Raw genomic sequence first — 21,710 nt, 5'->3', positions numbered from 1 at the left:
TCGAAAATTGTAAATATTATTACAGTTTTTTGCGAGATTATTGTAATTTTATAATTTTATGAGGTGATCTGTTTTTATATGGGGTCACGCAACTCTTTTACAAATTATCCTTATGGCTAGCCTTATTTATTTATTTATTTTTGTTGTGATGTAAATCTGCCAATAAATTGCAATAAATAAATAAATAAATAAATAATAAATAAATAAATAAATAAATAAATAAATTGTTCAGGGGTAGGCTCGATTACCAGCCGCTGTTCGGGAAAGGAGCCCGCGCTTCTCCCCCGAAGGCAGGGAACGTATACCGGACACGAGAGAGCGGTGGTGGAGGGGGGTGGGGAGGGGCTACTCTACAAAAATAGCCATTTCAACGGACGTTTGGGATCTATTAGAATGCTGCAGCCCTTTTCTAAACCCTTGGAATGAAATAAATGAACTCATCAAGAATTACCAAGACTGATGTTAACCAAAATAAGCAAGTATCCTATATTTAGTTCCCGTTCACGTTATACCCAAGTGACAGATTTACCTTTACTTGTGACGTCCCTACCATTTTATATACCTGAAGCCTGAAAAAGGTACCCCTTTCGGTCGGAGCCTTCCCGTATAGGCCGTTGTAGGGAGCACCCCCCGGGACAGGCTCCTAGCGAGGGCGAAAACATGCGGCGAGCAAGGCGAGCCGACGAGCGCAAGTAAAATTTGGACCGCTCTCTGCTCGCAACCCTCGCCCTGTACCACACTCGGCTAGCTCAACCTCCATAACCCAATCAGGAGCCTGTTCACACGCTAGTCTTTTGAGCTGGGTTATCTATACCCTCTCTCCATGCTAAGAATCGTTAGTTTTTCATGACCCGTCATTATATTAACCCCTGTATTGTTTAGTTTCTTTGAAAATTCCTTGTTAGACGAGGGGAACCCTACGAACTTTCTTTAATGCACCTTATTTCCTTCGAATTACCAGTCAGTTCTTTTACATGTAAAATTCCTTCAGTTTGTACAACGAATCTCGAATATATTTTTTTCCCACATGGGCGAGTGCACAATATAAATACCATCCATCAGCTGACTTTCAGGTGTTCAGTTAGCTCGGAAGCAGCGCCATGACCAACCCTCGTTTGTGCATGTGTCGACAGAATCTTGAGAAGAGAATTTCAATACCGAGAAACGCAAACAAAATCTGGCTTGAAATCTTTCCGGGTAATAGGTGTGTATGTTCGCTTATAAAGCCAGCAGAACAGGCTAACTCACGTGAAGCACAAGATCGACTAAAATAAATTAAATGTTGAAAACAGTAGAAATATTTCACCTCTTTTGTCGTGACCTAAAAGCGACCGATCAGAAAAAAAAACCGTTGGGCCAGACGGACGGTTGCAGCAACATATGTAAACAGCGGTAAATTTTCAAGCGATTATCTTTTGGTGCTGCTTTCTCGCACTCCACACTCGCCTTCGCGTTCACATATAGCGCCGTGAACCGTCTGTTCCCTCTGCGATCACCCGTCTTTTATCTTAATAACAATAACAATAACATTTATTATTTGTATTGCGCCTTTTCTATAAAATATTCAAAAGCGCATCACAACAGTAATTAATAGCTAAAATTTTACAAATCTTTCTATCAAAATCATAAAAAATATTTACATTAAATGGGTAAAAGATAATTACAAATAAAGATATAGATATGCTAAGATAACTGAAATGATTCCTTAAATAAAAATGTCTTAATTAAAGTCTTAAAAGATTCTAAGTTCGTTGCTTCACGCGCGGACCTTGGCAGCTTATTCCATAGGAAAGGAGCAGCTACCTGGAAAGCTCTGTCTCCCAATATTTTCTTGGCTTTCACACTTGGTCTTTCCAACAAACGACCATTGTCGTTGCGCCTCAAATGGTAGGACGAAGGCTGTTGAATACTAATTAAATCTGAAAGGTACTTAGGTGATAGGCCATGCAAAATTTTAAAAGTTATCAAGAGTATCTTATAATGTATCCTGGCGCGCACTGGTAACCAATGTAATTCTGCGAGTAGAGGTGTTATATGACAGAACTTGTGCGCACGATATATAAGTCTTGCACTCGCATTCATAACACGTTGCAATTTCATAGTCTGATATTCCGGGATTCCATACAGAAGGCTATTACAATAATCCAATCTACTACTAATAAAAGCATGAACTAATTTCTCAGTTGATTCTCTGGATAAATATTTCCTAATGTGACGTATGTTGTATAAATAATAGAAAGCGCTGCTACAAGTCTTTGTAATGTGAGTTCCCATATCTAGATGCGTATCGAACCATGTGCCTAAATTGCGCGCAGAGGCTACAGGAGAGACTTCAGTCTGCCCAATCTTGATGCTTTGGATTGAAACTTTTGAGAGCTGCTGACGAGTACCTACAATCAGGAACTCAGTCTTGTCATCATTGAGCATCAGCTGATCCTCCCTCATCCATGCTCGGACATCGCAGATGCACTTCTGCATGGTTGATACAGCTTCGACTTCACTGGAAGAGTCAGAGGGCTTAAATGACAAATACAACTGAGTATCGTCAGCATAAGTATGAACGGAGGGCAGATGGTGTTTTAGAATCTGGAACAGCTTACTCACGTAGATGGTAAATAAAAGCGGGCCCAGGCACGATCCTTAAGGAACTCCAGACTTCAAATCAAACGGCTTTGAGAGAGTTCCGTTAATAGACACTTGCTGCGATCTGCCCTTAAGGTAACTCTCAAACCATGAAAGTACTTTCCCCCGCAATCCAATTGTTGACCTCAATCGTTCCAGAAGGATCTCATGTTCGACGGTGTCGAATGCAGAGCTTAAGTCGAGAAGCACCAGCAGCGTAACTTGACCTTTATCCATCGCCATTAGGAGATCGTTCTTCACCTTGAGTAGTGCGGTCTCAGTGCTATTATGTTGGCGGTAAGCACTTTGCAATTCTGGAAACAAGCCATTGACTAGCATGTGCTCTTGTAATTGTACTGCAACCGCTTTCTCTGTGAGTTTGGACGTGAACTGTAAATTACTCACAAGCCGAAAGTCCTTGTTTATCAATTGAAGACCAGATTTTTTGAGCAGAGGATGTACTACTGCCCTTTTCCAGTCATCTGCAAAGTAGCCATTCTCTAGTGATACGTTCACCCTCCTGCTAATCACTGGAAGTAACTCCTCTATGCAAACCAACAAGATAAATAAATAAATAAATAAATAAATATACATTTATATAGCGCCATTTTCCACTAATTGTCCATGGCGCTTTACAATACTTTATGGATGATGGAAGAGGGTCCAGAGTACATGTCTTCATAGAAGCCACAGCCATCTTCCTTACAGCCTCTTCGGAGAGAGGCTGAAACTCTGATAGCGTGACAAGGTCATCACTACTCGATGAACCGTGAGGCGCCCCCTCAGTAACCGCAGGCGAGACCGTGTCACCAGCTAGCTTTGATCTAATAGCCACTATTTTATGGATGAAGTATTCACCCATCTCATTTGCAAGAACAGAGGCGCCAGTGTGAGGTGGGAGAGACTTGTCCGCTTGCAGATTTAGTAGGCTCTTGCTAGCCCGGAACAGCTTTGATTGGTCCGAACTGTTCTCGTCAATGAATTCCTTGTAATAAGTACATCTAGCTTCATTCATCAAATGTATGACATAATTTCGCTTAGCTTTAAAGACTACAAGATCTGCTTGGAGACCACTTGCCCTCCATCTTCTCTCGGCCTTCTTCCTGTCTCTACGAGCCTGAATTATGTCTTCATTGAACCATGGGGGCCTGGGTCGAGTGGAGACATGACGAGAACAAACGGGCGCGTGATCATCTAATAGTGATCTTAAAGTCGTGTTATAACAGTCGAGCAGCATGTTCAAATCATTAGGCGGGTCTTGATATAGCTGAGAATTGTGGATATCTTCTTTCAGTTTAGTTATATCAAAGGTATGATTGCAGGTTAGGCCCCGGGGAGCCCCTCTCCCCCAGTCCGACCGCCAGGATCCGCCACTCTGTCATGTGCATGAGTAGCCTGCAGAACAGGCGGATTAGCGGGGCAGAGAGCGAAACGCGATACAAGAGCGCGAAGCGCGAGACGAATTTGTTTCGTCTCGCGCTTCGCGCTCGTGGTCGCGCTCCGCGCTTGTGTATCTCGTCTCGCTGACTTCCCCGGTATTCCGCCTATTCTGCAGGCTAGTGCATGAGCGAATAAAAAGCCGTGTTCCCACAACAGTGACAATTAAAGATAGAGTAAAGATAGAAGTAAAATAAAACGGCTACTCATGGTTATCAATTTTTCAGGGAATTTAAGGCAAATAAGAACATATACCCGCGGGAGCTGGTACACGAAAACCCGAAAAACTACCAACTTATTCTAGCCAATTCTAGCCTTCTAGGTACGTCAAGCGATGTCTTCTGTAAGTAGGTGATCAAACAAAGTCGAAAACATAAAAACTAACACAGATTGCCGAGTTCTTTAAAACTTTTTCATATGCTTACCGTCGGTTATGTTTATAAGTTACGAGATACAACGGATTTTCGCTTAAGTTTAATTGATGTGCAGGTTTGTTGCATAAATTATCGTAAAACTCACGATCAAACACAAATCCTAAAACTACACGAATGAAGAAAGAAGATAACTTTTAAAAAACCCTAAATTGCGACATGATCGCAATGTCTTTTTTTGAAATTTAAATAGGATAAAACTATAGTGAAGATTAACGGCTAAAATTTAAAAATAAAATAGTTTTCAGAGGATATTACGTCACTAAAAGCACACGCGTGTGTTGTAGATTTATTTTTTCCCTGTTCTTTCCGAGTTAGACGACGCTTGCCCACTGGTTCCTTCTTTGCCTTTGTCACGTGACTGTTGAGTACCTCTGCCTGGTCCGCGGTGTTTCACTTTCCCGCCAACAAGCGGCGGAGGATGCGCAGTAGGGTCTATCCGCTGTATTGTGCCGACAGCTTTCGTTCTTCCTTCTCTGAAGATCATTCGCGTTTCCGGTTTGACAAATTCTGGTTGCTTTATAAAGCGGAAACGAACCATGGCTTTGTCTCCTGTCCGTAGATGTTCTTTATCCATGTGAATTATCGTGGCCGTTTGCCGCATGCTTCCGCAGTGGACTGAAAAAGAAAAAGCGAGTATAATTGGTTACTCACTAAATTTAGATTGACTGAGCTCGGTAACTGCTACATACAAAGACTTCGCGCAACACCGGTGTAACCAATCAGAGCGAACACGCTGTTGTTTTCAACCAATCACCAGAACCATCATCCCACGCTTGGTTTAGACCTGTTCGCTTTGCCACACCGGAGTAATCAATCAAAGCGTACAGGCTTTTTTTTCAACCAATCAGAAGTCAAACCAAAACCATTTTTCCGCGCTTGGTTTATTTCTACTCGCACTGCAACACCTATCTTCGAAACTGCGTTCATATGTGGAATACGACCTGCAATTGCTTGGAAGTTGTGCTGTCGAAAGCGTCAATGTGTGTGCTGTGGAAGCATGCGACGGAAGACGAACTAAATGGCTCCGTTAAACAGTTCTGTGTAAAAAAAAAATACTCCCGCTATTCAGCGAATGACGACAAAAGATTTCGTGGTAACGAATCGTATCGCTTTAAACTTCCTGCCATTACAAGTAGCGTTATCCAGTTGTCCCAGTACTGACCCATGGCCTGGTATTTTGTACTGATAGTTGTTGGATGATGTAGTACCAACACCTCGGCTTCGAATTCCCAGCATGCTTGTGGTTTGACTTGTTTATCCACCATAACCATTCCTTTCCTGATCTGCGATCTTTTTATCTGATTTAAAAAAGCACAAACTTAGCGAAAAAGATCTAGTTAACTAGGTACTGTTACAACCTGGACTCTAGAAAATTTTCTGGAATGTTATGTTACTATAAACAAGAAACGAGAACGTGGATTGAATTTTGGTAAATATACAAACAACATCTTCTCACTCCTAATAGTTGTGCAACAATGATGCATTGCACATACTCACAACGGTTGCACAATTTCCCCCTATTGAGTTCAGTCGCATAATGTCTCTCTCCTCCGCAGAGGGTTTCACAGGGCCGCTGTGCGAGGTGTGTGCAGACGCAAAGTTCACGTAAGCCTGCCCCTGTATTCGTATCGTTCAGCGGATTCTCCCCGCCCGAATAATCCCTTTTGAGCCTCCGCGGAGAAGAGAGGCATAATATTGAATTCATGCCCACGCAAATGTCACTAAAACTAGAAGCCCGGGTCGCAGTTCGCAAAAGATTTTCCAACAAAATGTTTTTCGCAGTACATAGCCTTTATGCAGAAATACAGTAGTAATTTGGATAGCTGTGAAGTAGTTTACTCAATTTTTTTTTCTTCTTCTAGTAAAAGGATATTAATTTTCTCCACTGTGAAAAAGGCTATTCCGCCAAAACCCAACTTCAGGCGCGGATTCATACCAGTTTCCACCGTTCCGGGGAAATCGGTCAGATCAAGTTAAGAATGACTCAGAAACGCCACAAAACGAACTTAACGGATAAAAAAATCTAGAACATTTTCTAAGAAAGCATGGCCCTGGATCCCTCTAGAATGCACTCGTCGTTTCGGAAATCAGTAACCATTTATCCTAAATCCGCGCCTGAACTTTCTACTAGCAAACCACGATTCCCACCTTGAAGATGAGATAAAATGTTAAAAATAGATTTGACAAGCCCGATTTCTCCACAAAATTTTACAACCAGGACATTTCACATGATTATAATGGAGAGGACAAGACAGCGGTACAATTTCAATACATACTTTTTTCAAAGCAAATGATGCCGTTTGGCCTGCACGAAGTTCTTTCACTGGCATTCTCTTGCGATGTATTGTCTTGACCGTGATTGGCTGAAACTGTCCTAGAGGGTCTGGGCCGAGAAGTAGGACGTCATTCAGTCGAATGGTTCCTCGTAGACACGTGCCTGACACTACTGTTCCAACACCCTAGGTACAACAGAGAAAAACTTTTCTTGATTAAGGCTCCCTCCACACTAATCCGTTAAGAAAGCGGAGCATTTTGAAAACGCTCTTCAAACCGGAGGAATTTGAAAACGTCGGCTTTACGTTTTCGTGTGGACGAAAAACATTTTGTCCGGCGATTAGTGGACAGAAAACACTTGATGCGTTTTTAGAGTGAAAGCAAAAAAAAAAAAAAAAACGATCAGTGTTTTACTTGGATAAAGGCAAGTGAAAATAACCCTTCCAAAGGCGACACAAGAGCTCAAAAATCGCTAACAAGTATCACAAGAAATTTAAAGACATAAGTATTTTGGAATAAGTAAAGACCTTCTGTTGGCCTATGCAATGGCATGAAGAGAATAAGATACTACAGTGTTTTGTTCAGACATAAATAATCAGCCCACAGTAAACTCTTTCAAAACTTCTGTCCACGTTTTCATTCTCCCTTTTAATTTCAAATGCATTATGCATTTGCACATGAATTAAACAAGTTCAAGATACTATATTGCATGTCTGGACACAGGGTAGCTGGAGGTTTCGCAGCCGAACGAGTTTGCACCTGCCAAGTTCGCATCCACATCGATTGAACCAGCGATCAATTTCTTAAAAATTATCTTTAAAATTATCGCTTACCGAGCAAAAAAGACAACACTGTGGGCATAATGAAACAAAATCACACAAGACATGTTTATTTCTCATTCTCTAGTAGGAGTAGAGTGGAGAATAAAAAAAGTGTTAACAAAGCTCCCACCCACCGGTACTGAGTAGGTGTCATCAATCTGGAACTCAGAGGGCTCATCCTTCTTGAAATGTGCACGGATTGAAAGCAAATTGAGAAACATTTTCAGGAGGTCAAGATTCTCACCAGTCACATTGGAAATCTGGAATATTGGGCACACCCTAAGAAAAAAAATCACTAGAATAAATGACAGTCATCGTGATTATAATCGTCAACGTGAACGTGATCGTGATGCTGATCACGATCGTAATTGTGTCGTACGAGTTTACAAACAGAAATCATAAGTAACAATAATTATTATCTGAACACTCAAAGCAACATTGAATAACGTAAATGGAGGGGGGGAATAGAGGTTATTGACCGACTTTCTAAGGTAATTTTTGAGTCTACTTTGCACTTGCTGTGCCCTTAAATTTAAGTAGCTAACGTACTGATATGTGCAACTGATTTTGTCACAATGGCACCATTATTTGCATTTGCATTTGCAACAATTGATTGTTCACAATCAATTATTGCAATTATTGCTCTGGTTTTGATTTTGTAACAATCATAAAGAAACCAATACGTTCAACCTGATCGCACGTTGTTACATGAAATATGCAAACTTTGTATTCAATAACAAACAAAGACACTTGCGGTGCATGTACATACCTTTCAGAAACAAAGTTTGTTGCCGAAACCACTACATCATCAGTGTTTTGCACAATGACGGGGATTTTACGACAACCAGGAGACTTCAGAATCCTTGCTAAAAGTTTCATGGTGTCTTGGAGTACGTTGGGTGGACACATGTCAATCTTTGTCACCACCACAAACACAGGAACATTAAGTGCTAGTGCAAGCCCAAGATGTTCTGAAGGGAAGAAGAGTTCATACAAATAAACAGCAGAATAGATTTAGGAGATCATCGACAGTAATACCAATGGCAAAAAAAAAACTCGCAAGGCATCATATTATACACCTCCACTATGAGGTTTTAAGGGTGCTCATATGATGGTTAGCGCACTGGACAGAATCCAGATCCAGCGGTCCAGCTTTGAGCCGATGGCTAGGGTCATTGAATTATGTTCTTGGGCAAGACATTTTAATTGTTAATTTACTTGTTAATACTTGTGTAAGTTGCCACAATGTTTATAGTAAGATCTTGTGAATTAATATCATGTTCATGAAAATATTCATACCCCTTACAAAGAAGGAGTTTTGGTTTTGAATCCCCCAACCCCTCTGAAAATTTTGATTTAGCTTCAAAACTTAAGCATTTGAAACCCACCTCCACTCTGGAAGTTCCTTGGGGTGTGTATGGATATTGTGTGTATGGAGCTACCCAGCATAGAAGTAAAAGCAGTGTTTAATCAACAGCTTCACCTTTGAACTAGGTGATGAGCTACCAAGAAGATATCCAGCATCGTAGGTACATAATGCCTGCAAAAAGCTACAGCATGCACTGTGTGACTACACGGTAAAGGTAAAGTCTGCTTACGAGCCAAGTGACCAATCAGGCCAGAGCTTATCCTGGTTTCTGTAGCATGAAGTGACCAGGAGTATTTCTACTTCCCCTGGATGGGGATGGGGGGGGGGGGGGGGGTGGGGGGACTGCTTGATCTGGAGACAAGGGCACTAACCATGAGGCCACCGCACTTCCCTGTATAACTATAGTGATGGTTTATTATTCTTAAGACACAAACCAATACACAGTTTTACCTTTTGTCATGCCTATAATTCCTGCATTTGATCCAATCTACACGAGTAAGAAACAAAGCTGCCTTTGAACAATATATTAACAATAAAAATTTGTGGTTTCCTTTATAATAGCCCACGGAAAGTCATTCAAAATTCAAATATGTAAAACATTTTTTACTGACCATCAGCATAGCAAAGTCTGGAACGTGACCAGTCATTCCAAAGATAGTTGTTTTCAGGTATCTTTCATGCCCAGCCAGATCAATAAAAGTGATCACCTAAGAAAAAAAGATTAAAAAAAAACCTTAGTTTGCATTTATCCTGAAAACCTGTCTGTAACCCATTAGTTATTTTTCACCTTGAAAAGTCAAGCACTCAGACCATGTCATCAGATGTGATTCATTCTAGTGGCCAGGACACAATCATAATGTTTTACACAAAATGCTTAACTGACTGAATAAACATAACACAAACTGGATCTGACGTGTACAAGCCAGACAGAAATAAAAACCTCATCTCTTGTTGCTTCTATAGAAGGCAACATATTGTTAACCATGTATTTTTGGATCTGTTCAGTGGATTTTATGTTGGGGCCACCATTATCTGGAAAGTACCGGTCTGATAGATGAGTGAATGCTGAAATGTAAAAAAAGTTTTTTTTGCTCTGATATGGTATCATGCATTACATAAGGCAAAAAATCACAAACCTTTGAAGACTTCTGACATATCCTGGACCAATCAAGCCCTCCTCCTGTATTTAAAATAAAAGCATGAATAAAATAGTACACAGATTTGCACAAGCACTACATTAGAACAACATTTTGAAGATTTTTACAGTTGAGTACAGTCATTAATAACATTACTGGTTTTAGTAAATACATTATTTTAGAAGTACTTGTAGTCATGTACTACTGACATAAGAGAATGTTTATTTCTCATGAAATTTCTGATTTGTGAACACAGTCACACTGGCTAAGTAGTCAAAAACAGTTGCTTGTCCACACAACAGATTTTTTAATCTGAAGCACAAAAAGATTTTTTGTCTGGATAATTCTTAACTTGTCGGACACAGTGTAACTTTGACGTTTCGTAGCGGTAAGTTTCGTTGCCATATTGCAGTTCAAATCGCTCGAGGTTGACACTCTCACATGTTGTTTTACTTATCAACTGTTTCTTAAATACTCAGTTTAATTTATTCATGGATTGAAATTGAAAACTTTTAATTGGTAGTTAATTTTGCCATGTCAATTAAAAACCAATTACTGTAAAGCTTTTGTGTTTGTTTTCCTTTTATCTTATGCTAATGAGATGTGATGCGATCCGTGTATAATACGCACTGGAAATTTGAAGGTTAACTTCAGGGGAAAAAAGTGCGCATTATACACGGGTAAATACGGTACCGTGAGTATCAGGCTTGTTGACAACGTCTCCTCTGCTGTCAAAACCCAGGATATCATTTCCCACACTACTGGTTCTTCCTGATTCCATCTCATGTTTGTGGCGGAATAGCCTCTGTCTTGCCATGCCTCGTCCGTTGTCTAGTTCCCCATGAGTCAGCACACCCAGTAAGGTGCTTTTGCCTGCATCCACATTACCAACCACAGCCACTCTGATTGATAAAAAGGTTATTGTTAATAATAAATTAATATAAATTCTCACCAAAAAGTAAATGTCAAGTTTAGTTATGTAGAAAATGTTTGACAAATTTTCACAGAAAAAAGGAAAATGCACATTTTATCCATCATGTTAAGTGCTGAAAGTAAAGTCATAGCTTTCAACTGAATGTTTATAAAGTCTAGCCTGCAGATTCATTCAACAGACCTAAAATTTGAAACCACCTGGCACAGCAAAATAAACAGTACCACAAAAAGAAACTGGTATTGCTTTACAGTTGTCATTAAACAGCTACAGTTCACTTAAGCCCAATAGGGAAAGGGCCAAGCGTAAACTTAATTGACAAACAATTAAGATGTTTTCCACTTACATAAACAAAAGATACTCACCTCACTTCCATAAAATCACTTTCATCTGCCCTGTTGCGCACAAGATACTCTGCAACAGTCCCTTCCTCTGCTGATTTCTCTCTAAGCAAGACAATGTCGGCATCACAGGCTTCGGATAACAGTTTCAGGGAGTCCACTGAAGCTTTCAAATCCTCTGCATTGAGGCCACTTGGTGTACTATCTACAGGACATTTTGAAGACAAACATGTACCTTGTGGTTAATAGTTTATTAGTTTCTCATATTATATTTAGAACTGAATGTGTTTCTTACAGTTACTTCATGACTACAGAAATCATTACCACTTGCATCCTTTAACTGCAATTTACGTAATCATAATCACTTTTATACACGTGTAAATAAAGGGCTGGTATAAACATGTAAAACATGAAATTATTGTATTAATTTAATTTTCAATCAGTCAAGGATGCTAGTAAGAAATCTGGAAGGGCTTGTGAGAATGACTTTCCAGTGAGTATGTCATACTACAAAAATCTCAAAAACCATGGAATGAGCTCGAATTTTTTGTACAGTGACCACTCCCACTTTGTTTTGCTGACCTGCCCACGTTTGTTGTTGCGAGTTGACTGTAAGTGAAGTTCAAAGTAAAGGCAAGGAAAGGAAAGAAGCAGTCTGATAAAAGTGCTAATTAAACACATTTAGCACATTTATCTGCTTCTTTCTCTTTCCTCACCTTTAGTGTTAATAGATTGTTTATTTCTTATATCTACTGCTGTACTTCACTTACAGTCAACTGACAATAACACGAAGGAATGTCAGCAAAGGAAAGTGGAAGTGGTCGCTGTACAAAACTTCACGCCCATACCATGATTTTCATTATTTACTTCTTATCAAGTGTTGATTCGATTGTCTGTGTCATTTCTAATTTGCCAGAGTGATTACATGCACTGTGCTAGCAGTTCATTACTGCCAAGGATTTGGCTGCTCCTTACCTCCAACTCCAACTTCATAGATAGTCTCTCCATGTCCTTCATCCAACCTCTCCTTTAGTTTACGAAGTAAAAAGTCAAACTGTTCATCATCAGGACTGATCAAGGCCACCTACAGCAACACCAAAGTACAGTTACATGTTATTTGTAATTTGTTATTAAGCAAGCATTATTAGACTAAAGGGTTCTGCAGATGGCTCTTGTTAGAGTTTATTCCTGGCTATTAGCATATCAAGCAGTAGATAGACACTGGGGGGTTGATAGGCTGGTTGATAGGCAGTCCTTATTGTCCACTTCACCATTATTAACTGTCAGCAGTTTCACTTGCTTGGTTTTCTTAGTTTGTTTGATCTTCCAGCATGACATTGTGAGTAGACTTGGCATGTTGTTTGCATTCCCTGCCAACCCATTCCTACCATTATTCTTTTACTCAGTATTTTTATTTTATGTTATTCTCATTGTAAACACATCTATTACGCCACTAAAATATTGCTCAGTGTACCCAGAACTTTGTTAAAAATTTGTTTGGGGAGCTTGTGGCTAGGTTGTAGGTTTCTTGTGGTCAATTTTCATCAACGCATTGGATCTACTAGAAAAATTCTGCTGAAACCTTATCTCTAACATTTTACAACAAGGAGTAAAGAACACATAATGATTATCTTGATGATGATGATGAGGATGATAACGACCATGATAATGATGAGGAGTATAGCTTTTTGTTGATTACTTTTTATATTCTCCACACCACCTTCTCATTAACCTGGAAATGGTCAGGTTTATTTTTCCTGTTACTTTAATTTGTATTAATTGTTTCTCTAATGACAAACAAAGGGAAAAGAGGGAAAGCTTGTACCCTAATGATTAGTAGCCATGTATTACAATAATTATTATGGTATATGTCATACCCTTGGATCAACTCCTTGTTCTTTGCCATTTAAAGTGCCACCATCCTCAAGGTAAAACTCGCCATCACCATCCGGAGCAAACAGGTTGTCAGCGCCATCTGGTGATCCATTTTGAGCACTAGCCAGTGAGGATCCTGAGAATTTCTCCTCAACATTTATAGTCTCTGCAGCAGCACTCATTCTTTTTTACACCTGAATAAAAATTAGGACATTTCTATTTGACTTTGCTTCCCACATGTTTTCTGGGATAGAAGGACTTCCATATGATCTCACTTAAGGGGTATGTCATCATATCTATCATTCCATATCATCTCACTTAGGGGTATAAATCAAGGATTTTGGTTTCACTAGGGATGTTCAGGACAAAAGTCCAACCAAGTGGCCCATCAGGCAGGAGCTTATGCTTATCCCCCATTTCAGTGGCACGAAGCAACTACAATCATGGACAAAAATGTTGACACATTTGAGTAAAACAAACGCTTTCTATCAGCATCCTTCCGTAATTTAAAAAAACATCTTTTTTGCCAGTAGCCAAACCCCCCTCTCCTCCTTTCAATGTTCAAATGTGCTCTGTGGACACTGTTACGTGGTTACAACATTGAAAAGGTGAGAGGGAGTTGAAATGTGAAATTGGAGATTGAAAAACACACCTGTTCAACGAAACAGGTCTTTTTCGGGGAGTGTCTCAACTGCTTTTGTTTATGATTGTCTGAATTATATTTTACACAGTGTGAAGTGTTCCCAGCATCATCACTGTTCCGTCTACTCAGTAGTACATAGCATCATTGTTTAGCAAACTATAAATCCTGTCGCGTATCAGTAGAGTGCAATATTATTATTACGTTACAGAGGTTAATATTATTATTGGCAAGAATTATTTCACAAAATGGTTTTTGAGGAGCCATTGACGCAGAAAGGCGAAAATAAGTTTTTTTCGTAAATTCTGTTTTTTTACAGTTCACACGAAACAAGACGTTAGATTTCAATGGTTCACAACGGTTCACAACGGTTCACATCCCCAATTAAAAAACATAAAAGATATTCATTATTTCTGGTATGTGAACCACTGTGAACCATTGTAAACCTTTGTGAATCGTTGCAAAGCCACCTCAGGGCATATATTCTGCTAATGACATCAAGGAAAGGAGCAGAAAATCTGATTTTTATGGGTGGCAACTGTTCCTGAGAACTGTTGCATTGTTGGCAATAGCTTGTGTCATGCCAGACTTCTGCTGCTGAGTTCAATCACTGGGTTTGTTATCAGCAAAATCACTCAGACAAATTTCGTGAATCAAAATCTACATGGACGTAAATTTGGGTCTTTTCTTTGCCATATTATCTTACAAACACGATTTACTGTTTTCTAATGTGTGTGGACTCACTTTGTGCTTAGCGAGACCACTAAATATTGCAGCGAAATAAAGCGGCCACTAATACGCAGAGACTGGAAATGAGTCTGTGGAAAACTATTCTGCACTGCTCTTAAACCTCCAAACCCTGATCTAAACTACAACTAGACGGTTTCTATTGCAATGCTTATGGTATTTCAGTATTTTCAACATATATATACTACAATTTCTATTTATTTTCGCTGAAAGGCAATTTCAGACAAGCATAGACATAAGTGTTGACACATTTGAGCAAAACAAACCCTTTCTATTGGCATCCTTCTATAATTTCAAAAAACATCTTTTTTGTTGATAGCCAAACACCCCTCTTCTCCTTTTCAATGTTCAAATACGCTCCGTGGACACTGTCACATGGTTACAACATTGCAAAGGGGAGAGGGGGTCAAAATCTGAAATTGGAGATTGAAAAATACACCTGTTCAAAGGAACAGGTCTTTTTCAGGGATTGCCTCAACTGCTTTTGTCCATGATTGTAGGTCAGAGTATTTCTAATCCCCCCTGGATGGGATGCTAGTCCATTGCAGGGTTACCCCTCACCATTAAATTCCCCAGGTAGAGAGGCACCGTGTCTAGTAAAGTGTCTTGCTCAAGAACGTAACGCAATGACCCCAGCTACCAGTTCAAACCCAGACTGCTTGATCTGGAGAGCAAGCTAACCAATACGCCACAATTTTAGCCATCAGAGTATTTTTTAGGGCACACTCAAAGAAATAATCACAATAAACATAATTGTAATTTCCATTTTAAGTGATATCTTTTAGGGGTCAAATAAAGCTCGAGCCACATCCAGGCCAAGGGAAAGAATACTCAGTTTGCTTTTTGAAAAACCCATCTATATGGCCATAAATCATCTCAGAAACCATAGACGAAATAAAGAAACAAATGACTAAATTCAGGCTAACTATTTTCCGTTCAAAGATGGTTCATATATATAGGTTATTCAGGCTTAGAATTATACAGGAATTATACCATTTCTCCAAAACATCCTTACAATAGAATGCTGATATTTCGACCTTGGGCTGTCTCTGCATAAAACCAACTTGTAAAATTTCATTTTGCTTACCTGAAAACCACTCCTTACGAAAAATAGAAATCTTGAACCATCATTTGCAACAATTGAATTTCCAGGAAAGCTATTTGAACAGTGGAAGTCTCTTTTGTTATGCGAGCTGAAGTCCACTGGCGAAGTTCTGCAGACTGACAGTGAGAGGTTCGGTTTTATACTCTTGATTTCACAAAAGTTTCGCTAGCTGAGAAAGTGTGGTGCAACACAGCCCGGCAAAAACAATAACAATTTATGTTTTCTCGGTGCAGCCAAATTTCATCAGCCGGTCACGCTTGCGTACTGCACGTTTGATTGTCCCCAGGCCTCTTTGGACTCTTTGGAACACCATGAAGTGTTTGAATTTTAATGGTAGTTTTGAAGGGTATCCTTTGAAAAAAACAGTAATCTAGCGTTATTTTCCGAGAACACTTTAACGCGAAATTGAAGACTATAATATAAAAGAACAACAAAAACAACACAACCGACTTTATCTTAGCGATCCTGGGAACAATGGGGATGGGAGCGACTGAATCGAGTGAGACTGCTACGGTTCTTGTAGTCAGCGGGCTATCTGCCCACGAGCTATATACTTGATATAATATGATCCAAAATCAGGATGGAAATTTACCATGAGCGCCAGAGACAAATGCTTTGTGCAGTTCATACCCTAAACAATCTTTTCCAGGAGAAGAATGCATACAGCAAGGCAGATCTAGATGCTATTAGCTACAACCTTAGCCCAGATGCTTTTGTTAATCCTCATAAAAACATGCTTGGTTTAGGAAATTATGATGTCAACGTTTTGATGGCGGCTTTACAGTTGAGAGAATATGAAGCACTTTGGTTCGATAAGAGACTGTAAGTTGTTAAGCCTGTTAATGCTGAAAATAATAATTATCTATAGACGCCTGCTATGTTTAGCTCTCTTCTCCTTCTAAGTTGAACAGTGTGATGTTGAACGTATCATTCCATTTAATATCTGCAACCCCTCCTCCCTCCATTGGAGCTTTGATTTTACTCCTCAGAAAAGTAAACTTTTTACCCCCCAAGAGAGGAGGTGAAAGTGCCAACAAACTTCCTGGTTCCCCTTCAGAATTTATGAAAGATCAAAGTCACAGACACAGTTGCCCTCTCATAAATCATTAAATGGCCTTTTAACCCCCTGCCTCCCCCTTAAGCGGCCTACACACAGCAAAGGTAAGTTGGCAAACTCGTGTTGGCAAACTTCAAAAAGTTGGCAAACTCATACCTTCACACGTCAAAGTCATGTCAAATCACAACACGTGGTAATTTGCAACATGGCTGACTTAGTGCAGTGACACTCACGTAGAACAGTGAAACAGAAGAAGAGAAGAGAAGAAACAGAAAACGGTGGAGAAATAGTAAAGCAATAGACCACAAGTATTTATGGTTTATAGACTGATAAACCATGCGGGATATTGGAAGAACACGAGAAGAATTTGTAACTCACGACCCACAGGCGAGTCGTTTACTAATTCTTCGAGTGTTCTTCCAACATCCCAAGTGGTTTATCAGCCTATAAACCATAAAAACTTGTGGTCTATTGCTTTTATATAATAATTCAGAAGACATGCAAAATTTCCATGAGTTTACTGGCACAATAAACCATAGCTGATTGACCAATCAGAGAGCGCGCATTCATTTAATTATTACATTAAAAGGTTTGGACGAAACCCAGTTTGTCCGCTAGCTCCTCCATTTTCTTTTGTTTGTTTTTAGTGTCCTTGTAGTCTACAGATGAAACGTCTCACACAGCCGGACAATTGTCAACCTCTTCGATAAATTTAAAAGTGGCCTCATGTTCATCTTAAATTGCGTCTGCCATTTTGTGAAGTGTCACACAAATAAATCACATGAATAGAGCCCGTGTTTTGATTGGTTGACAGTCAACAAAACATGTTTGCCAATCATTCACACATCAGATACGAGTTTAACAACACTGAAAAGTTGGTGAAAAAGTTGGCAAGAATAGAGGCAAGTTCTATTTGTCACCAACAGTTTGCCAACATGTTTGCCGACTGTATTTGTGCCGTTCACACACACCAACTTGAGTTTGCCAACTTTAGTTTGCCATGTGAAGGCCGCTTTAGATTTCCTAGACCCTCAATTGGGGGGGGGGTTGCAGATAAGGAAGGCAGGCAGCTGGATATTAATTTATTTGGTTATCAGAAAAGCAATATTCACCCTTTGAATTACCAGGACCAGCTGACTGGTTTCTTATTCCTCTTTGAATAATCAGGAACATGTGTTTCAAGAATGATTGATTTATCTTGATTCATTTATTTATTTTTTTGATGTATTTATTTGCTTAAGTTAGTCAGTTAGTCAGTCATGCATTTACAGTAGATATTTTTTTAAGTACATGTTGATTTTTTCTCATCATTGCAGAGGTCTTGACAGGCTTGAACTTCTGCAGATCTTTGGATTTGTGGTGAATAAACCATCAAGTGTTAATCTTGTTTGGCTAGAGGTACCTATCAAGAGACCTCACTGGTTTGCAGTTCGGAAAATAAATGAAAATTACTATAATTTGGACTCCAAACTCTCATCTCCTCAGTGTATTGGCAATGAAGAGAAACTTGTTGAGTTTTTATCAGAACTTTTGTCTCAACCAGCTGTCCAACTTTTTGTCATTGTTCAAAACAGTGTAGCAAAGAACAGTCTTTGGAAAAGACTATAATATATTTTTATCTAATCTAATACATAGATTAATGCAAAATACCTGGCCACTTCTTTGGGTCCTATGGATGCACATTCCTGGTACACGAAGCTAAAAATTTAAAATATATTTAAGACTGCAGCCTCCACTATGCGCCTTGAAGCTTTTTGGAGATCACCTCACCTTGTCATGTCATTAATGTAAATAATTCTTTTGTTATTATGTGGCAAATGATGATGTTGATGATGATGATGATGATGATGACGACAATAAGAATACCAATAATAGTATTGCTTTATGACTCATCTTACAATGTTATACCTGGTAACTCTCATGCCTTAATAAGCAGGAGTTTGACACTTGTTAGTCTAAAGCTTGTACCTCTTGCCTGCTTACTCCTATGGTCCAATGTCTAATGCCTGGCTAAAGAAAGAGTTATGACAGCCTTAATTGACTCACTTTTAATGATAACTTTCAAATGATGCTTCTCCCTGAAATAGTCGGATTTTAAACAAGGAAAAGTACTGTGGATGACATAATTGTGTTTGGTGAAACACATCATGAGATTGAGACCGTGAAATTTGTGAAAAGTCTTCAGAAAATTCAAATTTTTAAGTTTATGGTCGAATCATGTTGCATGGCACTCTCAACAAAACTTTCGTAAGTTTGACTTAGAAAAAGTTGACAGGTATCTAAACTTCCCTGAAACATGCAAAGAGGAAGTGGTTATTAAATGGTCAGGTTTTCTGAACCTTGAATAATATAACTAGAAGTAAATATTTTTGTTTCATGATAGTATAATATTACTCCGTAAATTAATATGTAGTGTAATTTACAACTGGCCAGAATTTACTTTTGCCAGGGCAAACTGACAAGTATTCACGGGTGATCTATAATGTTCTAGCACTGTGTTCGAGCTTGAGAAGAATGGCTGTTTTAGGGAATTCTTTGTAAAGGTACCGTAAGGACTAATTATTTGTAAATATATGAGTGATGTCCAAGTTAGACCTGGTTTATTGCTAAATTAAGGTTTACACAGTTTATACAGTTCATCTTGAAAACCGCTCTAATAAATGTATCAAACAAATGTCCAATCATTTTCATGATGCTAACGGTTACCATACCAACAGTGCAGTAAACAATTAAAACACCCTTAATTTTAGTTTTTAGTGCTTATAACTAAAGAATGAGTCCTCCGACACACCATGTTTATTATCAAATTGTAGTCGGCATGTTAAAATGACCGTTTAACAATAAATTATAGTGGGAGGGGTTTCAGAGCTACTGTAATTATTCAGAAAATTATGGTGGGTGTAATAAAATTATATAATGCGCTTTACATAATTATAATGAGCTAAAAGAATTGTTAAAAATACAATTGTGACTTATATACACCACTTTTGCTGTTAATTGAAGACTGTATAGTTTCTCTTGTTTATCGTTGATCGTCAAATTATAAGCCCGACTATTTTTCAAACGCCAATTTTTTTCCCGATAATACCCTCAGAAAATAGCCGGAAATAGACAGACATTAAATTAGAACCCAGCCCCTGCCCATCCCCCTCCCCCCCCCCCCCCCAAAAAAAAAAAATTGAGCAAAAAATTTACCCGGCGCTAACTATTGACATTTCACGGAAAGTGATTTCGAAAACAGGTCAGAAAGTTTAAGACTGAGTGACTGACTGACACCACTTTTGCTGTTAATTGAAGATTGTATAGTTTCTCTTGTTTATCGTTGATCGTCGAATTATAAGCCCGACTATTTTTCAAACGCCAATTTTTCCGATAATACCCTCAGAAAATAGCCGGAAATAGACAGACATTAAATTAGAACCCAGCCCCCACCCATCCCAATGTAGGATTCTCTCCATCGCTTGGTGCCTGGTCCATTGACCAGCACCCTCCATTCTTCAACGAAACAGCCCTTTCAAGTCTAGTTTTGTATTTTCTGAGCTCCAGATGTGAGTGGTGGTAAAATATTGTCCAATGCGCCTTAGCTCCTCTTTAAGCCAATCAAAGCCACAGGATTCAGTTTTTTCAACCAATCAGGAACAAAACCATAAACAGTCGTGACCTGGCTATCACGCTAATTTTTCCGCGTTTGGAATAGTTTTATTTCCATTTGTTGTTGGAACCATTATTTTCTTCTGTGCTGATTTCTGTTTCGTTAGACCATGCACACAATGAATTTTGATTTTCCGAAACCAACAAGACAATTGCAATTTTTCGGATCCTCTCGGCTAAATTTATGGGGCAACGCTAGTATAAAAGGTATACGTAAAGCGGTTCAATGATTAGGATTAATTATTGCACACCCAGAAAAAAGTAGGGCTAATGACCGTAAAACGAAACGTTTTTCTGTCAGTTCTTATGAGGTATTATATGCGGGCAGACACCAATTTGAAGAAATTAGAAGGAATTATTGATTAGCAATGTCACAACTTTCCACTGATGATCTCCATCTGGCGCAAAGACTCTCAAACAAGCCAGAGAACCTCTAACTTGTGCTAAGACCAGTGTGAATGTCTTGTCTCACGAGTGATCTTGTCAAATGCTAACAGTATTGTGACTTAATGTCGAGGAAGAGGTTTCTGGGGAATTGGGCAGTTCAGAAACCGTATTTTGCAGTGAAATAGTTTGCACCGAAGTACTCAGGAAGTGAAAGAGCAAGATAGACCAAATTTACGTATCATTCAATTTAAAACGAGACCGTGGCGTATCTTAGCAGCATTTCTTTATAGAGCGTCTCCAAGCGGGGTCGAAGGTAGCATGTTCCCTTGATTCTTTTAAAATTTCACTTGCCCCCTCAACTTTTCTCGTCCCAAAAATATTCCTTGCTCCCTTGAAATAAATGACCACGTTCCCTTGTTCCCCCAAACCCGTAGGAGGCCTTCTTTATAATCATTTTCTTCTTTCCGTTGATGCAAAGAGGAAAATTATCAAATTATGTCTCAGTTTATGTTTTCCCTTTCTCAAAGCAAATACGCACACTCTGACCCTTTAGCAATTTAAAATTTAAAGAAACATTTTAAGTTGATCCAGACCCCGTTAACCACGTAAAAAAATTTCTTTCCACCCCATGAGTACTTACCGCCCACCTCTTAAAATCGCCAGCCCAGCCAGAGAACGCTCCATTCCCTATTTTACACCTTTCTTCAGTTTCCTTATTTATTTGACCTCTTATTCTCCCCACTCGGCATCACTTTTTCATCCCGCATTGATCAACGTCGTTAATGTTACCATACCAGCCGTGCCTACAGTTTTATTTTTGAGCGTCCACTAAATTATGCGAATTTTCCTCGTTTTCAGTAACCTGCGTGGGTCACACGCGCGA

At 39.2% G+C, this 21,710-nt stretch overlaps 3 protein-coding genes across 3 annotated transcripts; 1 reads left to right on the top strand and 2 right to left on the bottom strand.

Annotated features, from left to right (window-relative positions):
* Positions 1 to 71: 71 nt before the first annotated feature.
* LOC149112198 (uncharacterized) lies at positions 72 to 4,651 on the bottom strand. The gene is made up of 2 exons (XM_089289303.1): positions 4,637 to 4,651; positions 72 to 3,997 (listed from the first exon to the last, which is right to left on the bottom strand). Exons 1-2 carry the CDS (start codon positions 4,649 to 4,651, stop codon positions 3,146 to 3,148), a joined length of 867 nt encoding a protein of 288 aa, XP_089145429.1. The 3' UTR covers positions 72 to 3,145.
* Positions 4,450 to 16,094, bottom strand: LOC110061654 (GTP-binding protein 1-like). Its single transcript, XM_020768505.2, has 13 exons — positions 15,715 to 16,094; positions 13,243 to 13,434; positions 12,341 to 12,449; positions 11,390 to 11,570; positions 10,787 to 10,995; positions 10,094 to 10,137; positions 9,569 to 9,664; positions 9,408 to 9,444; positions 8,358 to 8,559; positions 7,723 to 7,867; positions 6,770 to 6,952; positions 5,656 to 5,791; positions 4,450 to 5,108 (listed from the first exon to the last, which is right to left on the bottom strand). Exons 2-13 carry the CDS (start codon positions 13,420 to 13,422, stop codon positions 4,780 to 4,782), a joined length of 1,851 nt encoding a protein of 616 aa, XP_020624164.2. The 5' UTR covers positions 13,423 to 13,434; positions 15,715 to 16,094; the 3' UTR covers positions 4,450 to 4,779.
* A 142-nt stretch (positions 16,095 to 16,236) lies between these two features.
* LOC110061655 (josephin-1-like) lies at positions 16,237 to 19,786 on the top strand. The gene is made up of 2 exons (XM_020768506.2): positions 16,237 to 16,554; positions 18,106 to 19,786. The coding sequence occupies exons 1-2, from the start codon at positions 16,313 to 16,315 to the stop codon at positions 18,395 to 18,397; spliced, it is 534 nt and encodes a 177-aa protein (XP_020624165.1). The 5' UTR covers positions 16,237 to 16,312; the 3' UTR covers positions 18,398 to 19,786.
* The last annotated feature ends 1,924 nt before the right edge of the window (positions 19,787 to 21,710 follow it).

This window comes from Orbicella faveolata, unplaced genomic scaffold, assembly GCF_042242905.1.
Source record: "Orbicella faveolata isolate gen_17 unplaced genomic scaffold, um_ofav_v1 contig_2, whole genome shotgun sequence".
In the NCBI taxonomy this organism is placed as follows: domain Eukaryota; kingdom Metazoa; phylum Cnidaria; class Anthozoa; order Scleractinia; family Merulinidae; genus Orbicella; species Orbicella faveolata.
The sequence above is the reverse complement of the archived record's forward strand: the minus strand, read 5'-3'. Positions and strand labels throughout refer to the sequence as shown.